Genomic DNA, 15,549 nt, shown 5'->3' with positions numbered 1-15,549 from the left:
AGGTGAAATATCAAATGCTAAGCAGTTCTTGCTTAAATCAGTGAGCAAACTATTGTAGGCCACTGCAGGTCACATAGTTGTCTGGATAAGAATTTTCTTACACACCTGTGAGTGAGAAACCCATTTGAGATAACTGGTATCAAACATATGTGTGAGATCAAATTCCAGGCCCGTGATTGGCTACTCCATGGTGATGACCTGGGGTCAGATGATGACGGACTACTTTCCTGAGTGTAATTCATTCATAAGTAGCTCGTGCTTCAGTCGAATGTTCACCTACGTCTGTATTGAACAGCAAGACCGTGTAATTAATAATTAAAAAAACAAACTCGTCTTCGTCTGCGAGTTTGTTTGTTATTATCATCAGTTACATTATCTGTTGTATGGCAACATTATCGTTTTTTCAGAGTGTAAACCCCCTGGATGCCACAGCGACACATATGTCCCTTCTCTTCAAACCTCACTTCGAAATCGAATAAAATTCAAAATACATCACACAGAATCTTTACAGTTTTGAATTCCCCCTTCTGTTTATCATTTACTGTCATTTTAGGCAATTCAAAATTACTGAAAGTGACTTAAAGTTAGGTACATTGCAAAACTCGCCATTCAAGGCGTTATATAAATATTTACTGTGTGTTTAGAAATCAAAATATTGGATATTTACTCGAATAATTAAGGTAGAAAAATAGCATATTAGTGATCACTGGTATCACATCACTAATGATAATTCTGAAACGTCGCTGATAAGCCTAGAATCGTTTAGAATGTTTTGGAAAATACGCATACACGAACGCCGAAGTGTACGATCCGCCATATTGGATTGTGTTTACAAAATGCCGGTTATGCCTATTCGATCAGGTATATTTCAAACTCAGCTGCTATACATGCATCCCTGAATTCCTCATACATTTTCGAAACAATGGATAAAATAAATGATCTTTGTCACCAATGCAAATTATCATGCGAAATAAATTAGGTATGGAAACGAAAACTGTGCTCGGAAAACTGTACTTGCTGAAATGTAAACAAAGCAAAATTCAGATTTTACACTGTGTATCATTTTTAGAGGTACTTTCGACTAATTGTTGCATACATTGGCTCCATCACGCGTTTGAGAATATTCATGGGAAGAGTATCGTTGCACTAATAATGGAAATACACATATATACACATCACAAAGATGTGGTAAATTCAACAGAAGCCGTAAAAGTTTCCGTCCTGTGTGACGCCATGACTGACGCTAAATCACGCACAACGATGACGGTAGTTGTCTGCATTTCTGACTAATTTTCTTTGTTACATTGGAAAACATGGTAAACAAATAACAGTACGCAGATTGTCAGAATGTTTCTGATTACTTACGTGCCACATTTATGTGTATACGATCCCTCAATCAACGAAAACCTCCTCTGGAAATCACGCGTACTGTTGTCAGTGAACACGCCATTTTGTAAAAGTCGGTCACCGGTAGTGATGTCATACGGAAGTAAACATTGTTGTACATATTTGGTAATTTCTTTGAGGTGTAAACTTTCAACTTGGCACACAGTGTGTTCTTGGTTTTTGTCTAGTTTGCATTTTCATCATCGCCTTGATAATCCACATATATGACGGAAACCTTTTTGTGTAGGGTCACATTATTTATGAGTAGAAGGCAGCACATAGGATGACGTCACTTATGACAGAGGTGTTATGTATTAATTCGCTACTGCAATCATGAGAATAGACAAAATTCATCGGTTCGATGCTAAAAAGGTGCGATTTTAGGGTGTGTAAGAAACAGATTACTGCACTCGTGCCTGTCAGATACCATTGATCTTACAACTCGTTGTTACAAAGCGTATCTAACTCGCTTTCGCTCGTTAGATACGTTTTGAAACAACTCGTTGTAAGATCAATGGTATCTGATAGACACTCGTGTAGTAATCTCTATGTCCTCACGGAATCTCTCCTGGGATATATCACTACAATGAAATGCATCACAATGCTTTGCAGACCATTGTGACATCATCGGTAACCATGACGTCACAATCAAATGACATCACTAATCTCTGCTACTGAAGGTGGTTGGCTGCATTTGTTACACTCAAGACACTGCTTATAACTGTTCATAATCTGAAACAGTTGGAAGAATGTTGTTGGAGTTTAGAACTTTTATCAACTCATGTAGAAAGATTTGATATCAAAGACACTTGGGTGAGATTCTCTATCATCTGTCTAGTGTATTTCACCTGGAATTGTTTTTCCCCTACATATAGTTTTACTGTTCAGGTTTTGTATGAAAGTACATGTTTTATTTAAGTTGCTATGCACCTGAGATATTGTCGATGTAATCTAGAATGTTGTCAATTTGATGATAAATATTATTGATGTGATGATAAATATTGTTGATGTGATGCTAGATATTGTCAATGTGATGCTAGATATTATTGATGTGATGATAAATATTGTTGTGATGCTAGATATTGTCAGTGTGATGCTAGATATTATTGATGTGATGATAAATATTGTTGATGTGATGCTAGATATTATTGATGTGATGATAAATATTGAATATGTGATGATAAACATTGTTGATCAGATGATAAATATTGAAGATGTGATGATAAATGTTGTCGATGTGATACTAGATATTGTCAATGTGATATTTATTTTAGATGTGATGACATATTGTTGATGTGATAAGTATTGTCAATGTGATGATAGATATTGTCGATATGATGAAAGATATTGTCTATGTGATGATAGATATCGTCGATGTGATGATAGATATTGTTGATGTGATGATAGATATCGTCGATGTGATGATAGATATCGTCGATGTGATGATGACAAACTCAAGTATCCTTATGAATGGAACATGAAAACCTATGACAGGCCTACCTAACAAAACCAGCAGGGAGCTACCAAGCTATGGATGATGTACACACTTTACATAGAAATAGCCTCACAAACTACAAACAAAGACACAACTCTCATAAAGTTAGCATCATAATGATAAGAACCTGACACAATTTCAATGAAACCAAACAAATTAAAACTGTCTGGCGTCTAGCTCCAGTACAGACAAGACGCACAGCTGTACCAAACAGATTATATCATTAAATACAGCTCTTTTTCTCTATCATGTAAATAGTTTAAGATTATGTGTCAGGTTCTTATCATTACCATGCAAACTTTATGGGGATTGTGTCTGTTTGTAATTTGAATGCTATTTCTACTTAAAGTGGGTACACATTCCATAGTTCTGGTTGCTGGTTTTCTATGGTAGGCCTGTATGTGCATTCTAACATGATACTCCCACAGCGATTCCAGGTTACAATTGGACCTCAGCAACTTATGCTTGCTGTTTTATAAGTGGCGTCTAAATGAATCCAATATTCCGACTCGATGACTTGGTTGTTTGCCATCAAAACCTGGCAGCATGCTCACAACCTCAATGACTAGATTATCTGGTCCTGACTTGATTATTTATAGGCTAATGTCATATAGCTGCAATATAGCAATATGATTAGAAAACAAACAAACATAACAAACATCTAATATGACATTTGTATTTTTCCAGAGTGACGAATTTCCGGACCAACTGTTTGCGTGTGTTCAGCGATTGTCCACCAAGGAGAGCTCCTATGTACGTGCAAGGAGGAACAGGCAGTACCATGGCATTAGACACAGACAAGCTCTTCGATGAGTTTCACCCCGAAGTTGATTCTTCAACAGCCTCATCTATCTATTTAAAATGGACGCTTGAAGAGACTGCCATGCCGTACATTCAAAGATTTCAGGTGCATTATCAGAAAGTGGCAAGTACATATGTTCAATACAGCAACATGCTACCTGCAACTTCTACAGGATATAATATTCGTAACTTGGTAGCTGATACTTACTATAAGGTGTGTGTTGTGCTGTATCGTAATGATACAACCTCGCCATTGCGACAGTGCGTGGATGCGAATACGACGAGTTGGCATATTCCTGTTTCCATTGGCAGTAGTATTGGAGCAATTTTAGCTTTGTCTATCATCGTGCTGATTGTGCTTCTCTCTCGATGTCCGTCGCTTATTCGGCAACAGCGACAAGTCGCTTCTGACTCCAGCAAATATGACAGCATGTCGTCTCATTTCCCTGAAGATCATTACGAAATGAGTGACACCACAATGCCTGGGCATGAAAATGAGGAAGAATTGACATCGGAACATAAAGTTCATGTACATGTGTTTGACGACGGTTCAGGACGTGACCATTTGCAGGAGCGGAAATATCGCCCTGCAACAGATCCGTTGTGTAACGGAAATCGTAATCACGTGACTCATCACTCAGGGAGCAATCGATCTCAGTCACAAACTGAACGGAGCTCAAGTCATCACCATCATCATCATCGACATCCCCATCCCCATCTTCAAGCCATGCGCACACATCACCACTCCCTTGTGCTGGAGCATCACCCAATACCACAGCTCACTCAAACAAACTCATTGGACGACCAAATAAGCCTGAAGGATTACACTGTATAGGAACCAACTCTTGTTTGTTACCCCCAGTTGAGCTCACTACCCTACCGGGTACCGCACTGTGTATTCACCTCAATGGATTTAACATCCATGTTTCAATGGAATAGTTATGTCCATGGATTATTGTATAACAGATCGACAGAGATTTGAACACGACAGCATTACAAGAGTCACTGTTGTTCAAATAACAGGCATTTTTAATGTAATACGTTTTGTAAACAGGTTAGGTTTTCAAGTCTCTTTGATTGTCACATTACTTTTTTATCACCGAGTAAACTATACGACTCAAAAGAAGTTAAAGAACACCCAATTTTTTTATATGACTAAAGTTAATCTGTCATGGCTGGTTTGTCTTGCAACACACAGCCTTCCAATTGTGGGTGTTCCTTAACTTGTTTTGAGTAGTATATATACACCAAGTCATTCCAAACCTCAAAATAAGGGCAGCAAGGCTCAGGCTATTTGGCAAGCCCAGCAAATACAATTCAAGTACCTTAAACGCCACTTTGCATGCTGGCTAGTTCAAATTTTATGCAGCATACTACTAAGTTAAGGACCACTTGATTCTTTCATATTACTACAGGAAATTTGTCAAGTATCGAGTGGTCCTTTCTTTTTTTAGTAGTATATCTCAATCTAGCCATTGATGATGACACTGATTACAATGTCTCCATCATAAAGTCATGAAATAGTAGAAACAGGCAGAAATAGTGAACCAAACCATGGAGAAGAGTACCATTTAAAAGTCAATCAAAACTTACTTCATGGAAATCTATATATTGAAATAAAATTTAAAATCCTTTCCCTGCTAATACAACTATGAAAGAAACATTTAAAACAGTTTAAAGATGTTGTTTTCTATGTAAATATTTTTCGTCTTATTGTTGTATGAAATTGGACTTGTTCATTTACATTTTACTTACCGTATTCGACGCAATAAGCACCACACTCTTATAAGCTAAGACATTTGCTAATATATTGACTAGTGAACAAACCCAATTAGCACCCCTTCCAATTGATCAATGAACACAAGACTTATTTATTCATGTATAATTCACACTCGTGTGTTATATGCACCCTTTATTATGAGCAATTAAGTTCTGGAAAAATATATCTGTCGTATATAAACATTTCAGGCTGTCAGCATAAACCACGAAATTAACAATCTTTCAACTGTGTTTTTTCACCAAAATAATATTCTAATAAGAGGCCCCTATTTCTAATTTTGAGAGTGCCCTGGGCGCTTATTAAGTCGAATACGGTATTGGTTGTTTACCTGCACATCACAACGGTGCTGACACGAGGCCTCGTCCTCAGGCCAGACGTTTTACACTAACTGGTTTACTGATTCTATTGGACCTTACAAAACTAAGAAGAAGAAAAAAAGGAAATTGTGTACAACCCTAAAAAAAAGAGAAGAAAATTATTTTTTTTACACCCTCAAAAGTGATCAAGGGGGTGGAATTAAATTTGGTATGACCCTGAAGAAATGAAGGGGGGGGAGGTACTTTTTTGTATTTTTGTATTCTGGAAAACATTATAATGTCTTTTTTTAGGTTTTTCCCTTCAGCCAACCAAAGCTGATCACAAAATAATCTGTAAACGAGGAAATAAAAAGGTCTGGTTTTATCACTATTTTCGATAAGACATTTTTATCTATTCATGTGTCAAGGCAATGAGGTCAGAGTTAAAAGCCTCACTCTGGGTAGTTCATAGTGTCACCTATCATATCTAACTCACTCAAATGCATTTTCTGTCATGAATATATCACATTGTTTTGAAATGTTGAAATATGCACAACTGTTGTCAATCCAGTCCCCTCAACCACTGTCATCACTTGAAACTTCCATGGTACTTTTGTCGAAAATTACCAATGGTTAAGGTACCCATTGGACAAGAGGAATAACCATATTCGCTGTAAATATGCACCTGGAGCTTTGAAAAAATACAAAGGGAGACATTTGTTGAACCCATACATACATGAGTTAAATTTTTCAGACATTGAGGGGTAGTGAACACACTTTGTTTAAACATCAATGAAACTAACTTTTTTGTTAAATAGTTACCAATTAAATTGGCTTCTGAGCTGCTGTTTTCTGTAAAATAATTGTAATTTACACAAGAAAACATCAACTATCATAGAAATTTTCAATTTAGTAGGTGATGTTTATAAATCTTTTCATGCTTTTAATCTTTAATCAAGGTGCTCATGTGATTTGATGCCCTTTGCGATGTAAGACTCGTTTTATCATAATATTGATTCAGAATTTTTATCAGATCATCTTGACTGGGTGCCACCATTTTGTTTGAAGCAAATGCAAGTGATATGAGAAGTGGAATCTGATTGGTCAATAGGAGGGACATAGGACATAACACAAAATAGCCATTGGTGGCGCTACGATGGAACCTGGAAATTCCAGCCTAGTTCGGCTAGGATGGAAACTGGAATTTTACAGTTAGTTAACTCCCTTGCCTAGGGAAGATGTTGTTCATTATAATATTGATTATCAACCAGTGATATAAATTAATGCAAGTTAACTTCAAGTTTGACAAAAATTACTGTTTCCAATCATAGCAATTAATTATAGTGCCCCCAAATAACACTACACTGTCAGGCCACCTAATAAGTCGTCCAACTGGTCTTTGAGAATTCTAACTAGACTGGGGCCAAGAGACCAGCATCCGTATCAAACACTGTAAAATAGTGCTGATTCAGCAATAATACTATCATATAGAGGTAGTGTACTGTCATGTGCTCGATCTATCCTTGATCAGTCACAACTGCGATTCTACTGCTGAATGTCATGTGTTGTCATGAGACAATATCTCAATAACATGAAAGACATGTTGGCTTCATCCATTCGTTGTATCCCAAAACTGAGGATACGTTTTGGTTGATGGTGTAAGGTTTATAACATGGGTATTATCACATGAACTAAATCGAGTCTTATCATGCCCACTTGAAGTGAACTTAGACAATAATAAGGAAGTCAAATTTTCTTGCGATCTTTTCAGGATTTACATTCAACAGCAATTATCATATTTTGTAAGCAAATAAGTTTTGTATTCTACATAAAAGTCATGAACTGCTCCCTAAGCATGACGAAGGCAATAATTTACATCTAATGCCAATGTTCCATTTGCATCTAAGGCAATGTTTTTCTGTGAAAGGATGAGCTAACAATTTTTTAAAAATCGCAACACATTTACTTTGAAAACATCAAGCATGTCCTGTGAACAATTGTTTTTCAGTCTTTTTTTAAAAATAAATTTGTTCTAAGAAATCCCAGGCACCTCAAAATACCGGAATTCAAATTTAAGATCAAGTTTTAAGATCAAATTTGAATTAATATATACAGTGACAATGGCTTAAGAAAGCCACTTATGTCCCACAAAAGTGTCATTAACAGAAACACTACTGGCGTAACCAAACAGATTTAGTAAAAAGTGGAAAATCAATATTCACCAGTTTTGTAAGGGAACCAAAAATCTCTTCTAAAGACATGTTTTTACCTTCCAATATCTATTAACACCCCCATCCTACACTCCTCCCCCCCATCCTCATTGACGAAACCCATCCACTATGAAAACAAGTTGGTAGGGAATCGGTATACCCCTCTTCAACTTCACGCACTTATCACACTTGGCATGTTTAACAATGTTGTCACTCACTCCAATAAGAATATTTCATTTAATACACCTCTCCACGAAATACTTCTTCCGTTTGGGGGATAGAATAAGTGTGAATTTAAAGAAGTGCTGCCATTAGTGATTAGCAATCATGTTAAAACCATAAGATGTTAGACAAGAGCTGCATCTCCAGCATCTCAACTTGCTCGGGATAATCAGTGGCATTCTGCTATTAACTAGAACATTACGATGATATTGAGAAGTTCCTTGCTAAGCAGGCCATTTCTAGTTTTAAAAGCCTGTCAGATACACCTTAAGAAGAGATAATTATGGATTATCTCCTTTTTGAAAGATTACAGTAACACTTCTTGTTAAGATCTAAATTTGGAAACATAATGCTGGGAGGATACAGCCACAGAGCCCACTCCATTCAGGGATTATGTGCCAGGCCAAGTTAATTTCTGTAATGGACCTTCTCCAACTTGCCTGCTTTTCTATAATGTACTGATCAACTTATAATTACTATAATATTGATTTGGTAACCTGAAACCTTTAGATATTAATAGATACAGTCCTCGCAACTTTAAATAGAATCACGAAATATCACGATGATTAATTAACGAAGATAGCTGAATGTGCCAATACTTATGAAATGAAAGCAAGACATTTTCCCGATAAGGAATATCACTTACAGTAATGACAAATATTGCAAGTGCGCTTTTCAAGAAATGTCCATTTTCTTAGCAATAAACATCTGATCACGTGGCTACAATCCGACCGAGGATCGTCAGTCAGGTGACTGTGAGCAACTATATTTAGCAGCATGTGCAGCTTACGTACAGTACCAACACAAACTGAAAGAAAATGTGCAGATGTACAATTAAGGTCAAGGTCACTGCTAAATATAACCACTTGTATTGTGACGACTCTTACCTATTGATGCGGTATGCATCTTGCCGGTCATGCAACGCTGATTATGATGCCATACCCTTGACAACGCGTTCTCATCACCAATACTTATTTGTTTCTATGAAGAAGGAAATGTTATTGTAACAAGCAAAACAATCAGTGCATCAAATACTGATACAAAATAGCAACTTTGTTCGTAACACTGGGACATTGCAATATTTATATCAATCTGTATTTGATAAGTTTGTTTTTTAAATACATGTTGTATACATATGACTATTGATGTTTTGCATCACATTTGTACAAATGGGTAATATTGTGTACATTATTTATTTCAAATGGAGATCTATTTTTGGACTACATCACAATGTTTTTAACATATTTTGCAACCAATTGATTGTGTTTTCAACTTTCTCTCAACTATGACACATTTCTCAACACAAGGGCGAGAGGTGCTTGCATGAATGTATAGGACTGGATCGATATAACACAATGGGTAACACAATGTATACTACTCAAAAGAAGTTGAAGAACACACCATTTATTCATATGACTACAGTTGTCAATTGTGGGTGTTCCTTAACTTGTTTTGAGTTGTATACCTCTTCTACCAACTGGTCATTAACATGGCATCTAAAGCAACCGGTTCTGATCAATCTCAGGCTGGAGAAACTTAATTATCTGTTTCACAGGTCACTTATAGCCATTTAAAAGATAACAAAGTAAAATCTCTAACAGAAAAATTATGTCCAGTTACCATGGTAACCATTTATCTCAAAATTTACAATTACATTATCATTTTGATGATGTCTTGTCTTAGCTGCTTGTTGCAGTAACCTGAAAAATTTAATCCACAAAATGTGATTATGTATCATTCACAAGCACATAATTTAAGTAAAATGCAGTTATAGATTTTGTCATTATTTTCTTTTCATCTACAATATAATTTTTTTATCTTTTATTTTTCTTCCTTTAGATATTTTTGGGTTAAAAATCTGTAAAATAAGTAATTGAATTGATCTGGCCTCATTCTTTATAGCAACCTAATAACTAACGGCTATCATGTTCATGCAAGGACTGCTCCCCTATACTTGGATGTCACCACCAGTATTGAAATACATGTCGTACATGCTCTCCTCGTTCTGCGTTGTTCTTTCTCCATATACCACCTGATTATGACCTGTTTCAACCACGCCCAGGTCGTCAATAATCGGATGATCCATTTCGGTTCGTTGCATTCTACATATTCCATTACACCATAGTGTATTGATCACAAATGTGGACAACAGAATGGTAGAATTAATCTGTTCCGTCTAATACTTCCTGGCAGTATCTGAAACCCATTTCACTTAACATGACTCACCACAATGACTTTTTGTTCCTGTGTCCCTGGTTCCCACATCTTGCGATGTCTCCGACGTCTACATGTGCGTCAGTGCTGATTAAACCACAAGTCTACATGCAAACAACCTCCAATCACATCACCTAATCACATCACCTGGAACACCTTGAAAAAAATTGATGGAAAATTGATTGAATTAAATTGAAATTCTATGATCTCGTGCTTTAAGCACAGAGCTTGTTCGTCATGTTCGTTGACCGAGAGGGGATCACTGGTAGCCTAATGTCATCTTAAGTGCCTGAGTTCTGTGAAATCGCAGATTGTGGATGGGAATCCCAGATTCACCCTGTTTATGTTTTTAGGTTTGAAACGAGATTCAAACCCACCATGATGTGTTTCTGGCATGCCTAAGGGACACAAGTTTGCTCCACCAATTGTGGCCCAATGCTCGTTAAGTTACCGGTGATCCCTTCTCAGTCAACAAACAGGAAGGGCAAGCTCTGTGGCATAACAATATCTACATATGTACATATTGTACCAAGTCATATGTTTGTTTGTTTGTTTGTTTGTTTATTGTTTAACAACACACTCAGCAATATTTCAGCTATATGACGGCAGTCTGTAAATAATCAAATCTAGACCAGACAATCCAGTGATTGATATTATGAACATCGATCTACACAATTTGGATACGATGACATGAATCAACCAAGTCAGCGAGAATGACTACCCGATCCTGTTCGGTGCCTCTTACGACAAGCATAGTTGCCTTTCCCGGCCAGCATGGGTATCTGAAGACCTATTCTTACCAATATCTTCACGGGAATATCATATGTGATGACATCATCTATATGTGTGAAGATGACATCATCTATATGTGTGCAGTAAGTCACTCCAACTGATGTCTCCCTCTCAATTATCACATTTTGTCCATGGAGGGTACCAAAAAACGTAACAAGTTCCACCACACATAAGTTGTTCATCCACTAGGTGCATGCTAAGGCCACACTTTTCCTTTACGATAAGGCCACTTTTCCTTGATGCTAAGGCCACCCTTTTCCTTTATGCTAAGGCCACACTTTTCCTTCACTCTAAGGCCACACTTTTCCTTTACACTAAGGCCACACTTTTCCTTGATGCGAAGGCCACACTTTTCCTTGATGCTAAGGCCACACTTTTCCTTGATGCTAATGCCACACTTTTCCTTGATGCTAAGGCCACACTTTTCCTTGATGCTAAGGCCACACTTTTTCTTCACTCTAAGGCCACACTTTTCCTTTACACTAAGGGCACATTTTTCCTTTACACTAAGGCCACACTTTTCCTTGACGCTAAGGCCACACTTTTCCTTTACTTGCTTTTAGGATTTTTCAGTTTCTCCTCCACAACAGGTTGGCTTGCATAAAAAAATAATAATGGTTTAATATGGGAGGAGAGCCTGCACCACAACTGTTGCTCTAAGTAGTGCAGACCTGACGAATCAAGCGGGAATGCTGTTGTGCATCTATGCATTCTATCAATTTCAGGATCAGGACCATGGAGGGTACCAAAAAACGTAACAAGTTCCACCACACATAAGTTGTTCATCCACTAGGTGCATGCTAAGGCCACACTTTTCCTTTATGCTAAGGCCACACTTTTCCTTTATGCTAAGGCCACACTTTTCCTTCACTCTAAGGCCACACTTTTCCTTTACACTAAGGCCACACTTTTCCTTGATGCTAAGGCCACACTTTTCCTTTACACTAAGGCCACACTTTTCCTTGACGCTAAGGCCACACTTTTCCTTTACTTGCTTTAAGGATTTTTCAGTTTCTCCTCCACAACAGGTTGGCTTGCATAAAAAAATAATAATGGTTTAATATGGGAGGAGAGCCTGCACCACAGCTGTTGCTCTAAGTAATGCAGACCTGACGAATCAAGCGGGAAGGCTGTTGTGCATCTATGCATCCTATCAATTTCAGGATCAACAATAACTTTGTTTAGACTCCAATGTTTAATATATGCCTGTTGGTCCTTGTTTAGAAAATATTTTCACCCTTTTGGCGGGATACAAAACAGAGCAAATTCTGAAGTTGTTTTTTCCCATTTCAACCAAATTTACAGTTGGCCGAACTGTAAAACAAGTGAAACAAAGTGTGGCCTTAGCACCAAAGAGAATAAGGAAATATGGACGGTATCGCAAGCAATTGGCAGAGCTGGTCACAGCACAAAGGAAGGTTTGACATCCTCAACCCATGAAAGGGGAAGTAACTCATGCATATAAAAGTAACTCATACAGTTTACCAAGTCATAAACCTATCACAGAGGTTTACCAGTGTTTCGAACAGTACTTGTTTATAACCTCCCTGGGTATGAGGTTTTATTTTTATTAGTAAGATCTCCCCAGGGATAAGGTTAAATTTTTACAAGTAAGACCTCCCCAGGTATGAGGTTTAGTTTTTACTAGTAAGACCTCCCCAGGTATGAGATTTTAGTTTTTACTAGTAAGACCTCCCTAGGTATGAGGTTTTAGTTTTTACTAGTAAGACCTCCCCGGGTATGAGGTTTTAGTTTTTACTAGTAAGACCTCCCCGGGTATGAGGTTTTAGTTTTTACTAGTAAGACCTCCCTGGGTATGAGGTTTTAGTTTTTACTAGTAAGACCTCCCTGGGTATGAGGTTTTAGTTTTACTAGTAAGACCTCCCCGGGTATGAGGTTTTAGTTTTTACTAGTAAGACCTCCCCGGGTATGAGGTTTTAGTTTTTACTAGTAAGACCTCCCCGGGTATGAGGTTTTAGTTTTTACTAGTAAGACCTCCCCGAGAGTGAGGTTTTAGTTTTTACTAGTAAGACCTCCCCGGGTATGAGGTTTTAGTTTTACTAGTAAGACCTCCCCGGGTATGAGGTTTTAGTTTTTACTAGTAAGACCTCCCTGGGTATGAGGTTTTAGTTTTTACTAGTAAGACCTCCCTGGGTATGAGGTTTTAGTTTTTACTAGTAAGACCTCCCCGAGAGTGAGGTTTTAGTTTTTACTAGTAAGACCTCCCCGGGTATGAGGTTTTATCTTTTACTAGTAAGACCTCCCCGGGTATGAGGTTTTAGTTTTTACTAGTAAGACCTCCCTGGGTATGAGGTTTTAGTTTTTACTAGTAAGACCTCCCCGGATATGAGGTTTTGGTTTTACTAGTAAGACCTCCCTGGGTATGAGGTTTTAGTTTTACTAGTAAGACCTCCCTGGGTATGAGGTTTTAGTTTTTACTAGTAAGACCCCGAGAGTGAGGTTTTAGTTTTTACTAGTAAGACCTCCCCGGGTATGAGGTTTTAGTTTTACTAGTAAGACCTCCCTGGGTATGAGGTTTTAGTTTTTACTAGTAAGACCTCCCCGAGAGTGAGGTTTTAGTTTTTACTAGTAAGACCTCCCCGGGTATGAGGTTTTAGTTTTTACTAGTAAGACCTCCCCGGGTATGAGGTTTTTAGTTTTTACTAGTAAGACCTCCCCGGATATGAGGTTTTAGTTTTACTAGTAAGACCTCCCGGGTTATGAGGTTTTATCTTTTACTAGTAAGACCTCCTCGGGTATGAGGTTTTAGTTTTTACTAGTAAGACCTCCCCGGGTATGAGGTTTAAGTTTTTACTAGTAAGACCTCCCCGGATATGAGGTTTTAGTTTTACTAGTAAGACCTCCCTGGGTATGAGATTTTAGTTTTTACTAGTAAGACCTCCCTGGGTATGAGATTTTAGTTTTTACTAGTAAGACCTCCCCGGATATGAGGTTTTAGTTTTTACTAGTAAGACCTCCCTGGGTATGAGGTTTTATCTTTTACTAGTAAGACCTCCCCGGGTATGAGGTTTTAGTTTTACTAGTAAGACCTCCCTGGGTATGAGGTTTTAGTTTTTACTAGTAAGACCTCCCCGGGTATGAGGTTTTAGTTTTACTAGTAAGACCTCCCTGGGTATGAGGTTTTAGTTTTTACTAGTAAGACCTCCCCGAGAGTGAGGTTTTAGTTTTTACTAGTAAGACCTCCCCGGGTATGAGGTTTTAGTTTTTACTAGTAAGACCTCCCCGGGTATGAGGTTTTTAGTTTTTACTAGTAAGACCTCCCCGGATATGAGGTTTTAGTTTTACTAGTAAGACCTCCCGGGTTATGAGGTTTTATCTTTTACTAGTAAGACCTCCTCGGGTATGAGGTTTTAGTTTTTACTAGTAAGACCTCCCCGGGTATGAGGTTTAAGTTTTTACTAGTAAGACCTCCCCGGATATGAGGTTTTAGTTTTACTAGTAAGACCTCCCTGGGTATGAGGTTTTATCTTTTACTAGTAAGACTTCCCCGGGTATGAGGTTTTAGTTTTTACTAGTAAGACCTCCCTGGGTATGAGATTTTAGTTTTTACTAGTAAGACCTCCCCGGATATGAGGTTTTAGTTTTTACTAGTAAGACCTCCCTGGGTATGAGGTTTTATCTTTTACTAGTAAGACCTCCCCGGGTATGAGGTTTTAGTTTTACTAGTAAGACCTCCCTGGGTATGAGGTTTTAGTTTTTACTAGTAAGACCTCCCTGGGTATGAGGCTTTAGTTTTTACTAGTAAGACCTCCCCGGGTATGAGGTTTTAGTTTTTACAAGTAAGACCTCCCCGGGTATGAGGTTTTAGTTTTTACTAGTAAGACCTCCCTTGGTATGAGGTTTAGTTTTTACTAGTAAGACCTCCCCGGGTATGAGGTTTTAGTTTTTACTAGTAAGACCTCCCTGGGTATGAGGTTTTAGTTTTACTAGTAAGACCTCCCCGGATATGAGGTTTTAGTTTTTACTAGTAAGACCTCCCCGGATATGAGGTTTATAGTTTTACTAGTAAGACCTCCCTGGGTATGAGGTTTTAGTTTTTACTAGTAAGACCTCCCTGGGTATGAGGTTTTATCTTTTACTAGTAAGACCCCCCCGGGTATGAGGTTTTAGTTTTACTAGTAAGACCTCCCCGGATATGAGGTTTTAGTTTTTACTAGCAGGTCAAATTGGCCTCATATATGACCTGGGTAGGGAGGTAGACACAAATGTGGATTGCTGTATCTGCTCGCATTGAGGCAGGGTGTGACTATGGAAATATACATAATAAGGGAATGTGTATTATTGAGGAATGTCGACTCTTACAACAAGAGGTTCCTGAAGAGACCAGTTCTA

At 37.9% G+C, this 15,549-nt stretch overlaps 2 protein-coding genes and 1 long non-coding RNA gene across 4 annotated transcripts in view; 1 reads left to right on the top strand and 2 right to left on the bottom strand.

The window, feature by feature from the left end:
- The window catches only part of LOC124145352, a 63,778-nt gene extending 58,311 nt beyond the window's left edge, over positions 1 to 5,467 (top strand). For both annotated transcript variants that reach the window (XM_048390114.1, XM_046515097.2), the window contains exon 2: positions 3,569 to 5,467. In XM_048390114.1, the coding sequence (XP_048246071.1) occupies positions 3,633 to 4,517 (885 nt within the window). In that variant the 5' untranslated portion in view covers positions 3,569 to 3,632 and the 3' untranslated portion in view covers positions 4,518 to 5,467. The remainder of the gene's footprint in view (positions 1 to 3,568) is intronic.
- Positions 1 to 15,549, bottom strand: part of LOC124145351 (UPF0415 protein C7orf25 homolog) — a 233,833-nt gene that overhangs the window by 202,405 nt on the left and 15,879 nt on the right. The window lies entirely within an intron of this gene.
- On the bottom strand, positions 10,024 to 12,207 carry LOC125377250. The gene is made up of 2 exons (XR_007219495.1): positions 11,205 to 12,207; positions 10,024 to 10,560 (listed from the first exon to the last, which is right to left on the bottom strand). It is a non-coding gene; the product is annotated as an uncharacterized LOC125377250 (long non-coding RNA).

The sequence above is a fragment of the Haliotis rufescens genome, unplaced genomic scaffold, assembly GCF_023055435.1.
Source record: "Haliotis rufescens isolate VD_foot unplaced genomic scaffold, xgHalRufe1.0.p SCAF_83, whole genome shotgun sequence".
Classification (NCBI taxonomy): Eukaryota; Metazoa; Mollusca; class Gastropoda; order Lepetellida; family Haliotidae; genus Haliotis; species Haliotis rufescens.
Note: the sequence above shows the minus strand (reverse complement) of the source record. Positions and strands in the feature narration are given on the sequence as shown.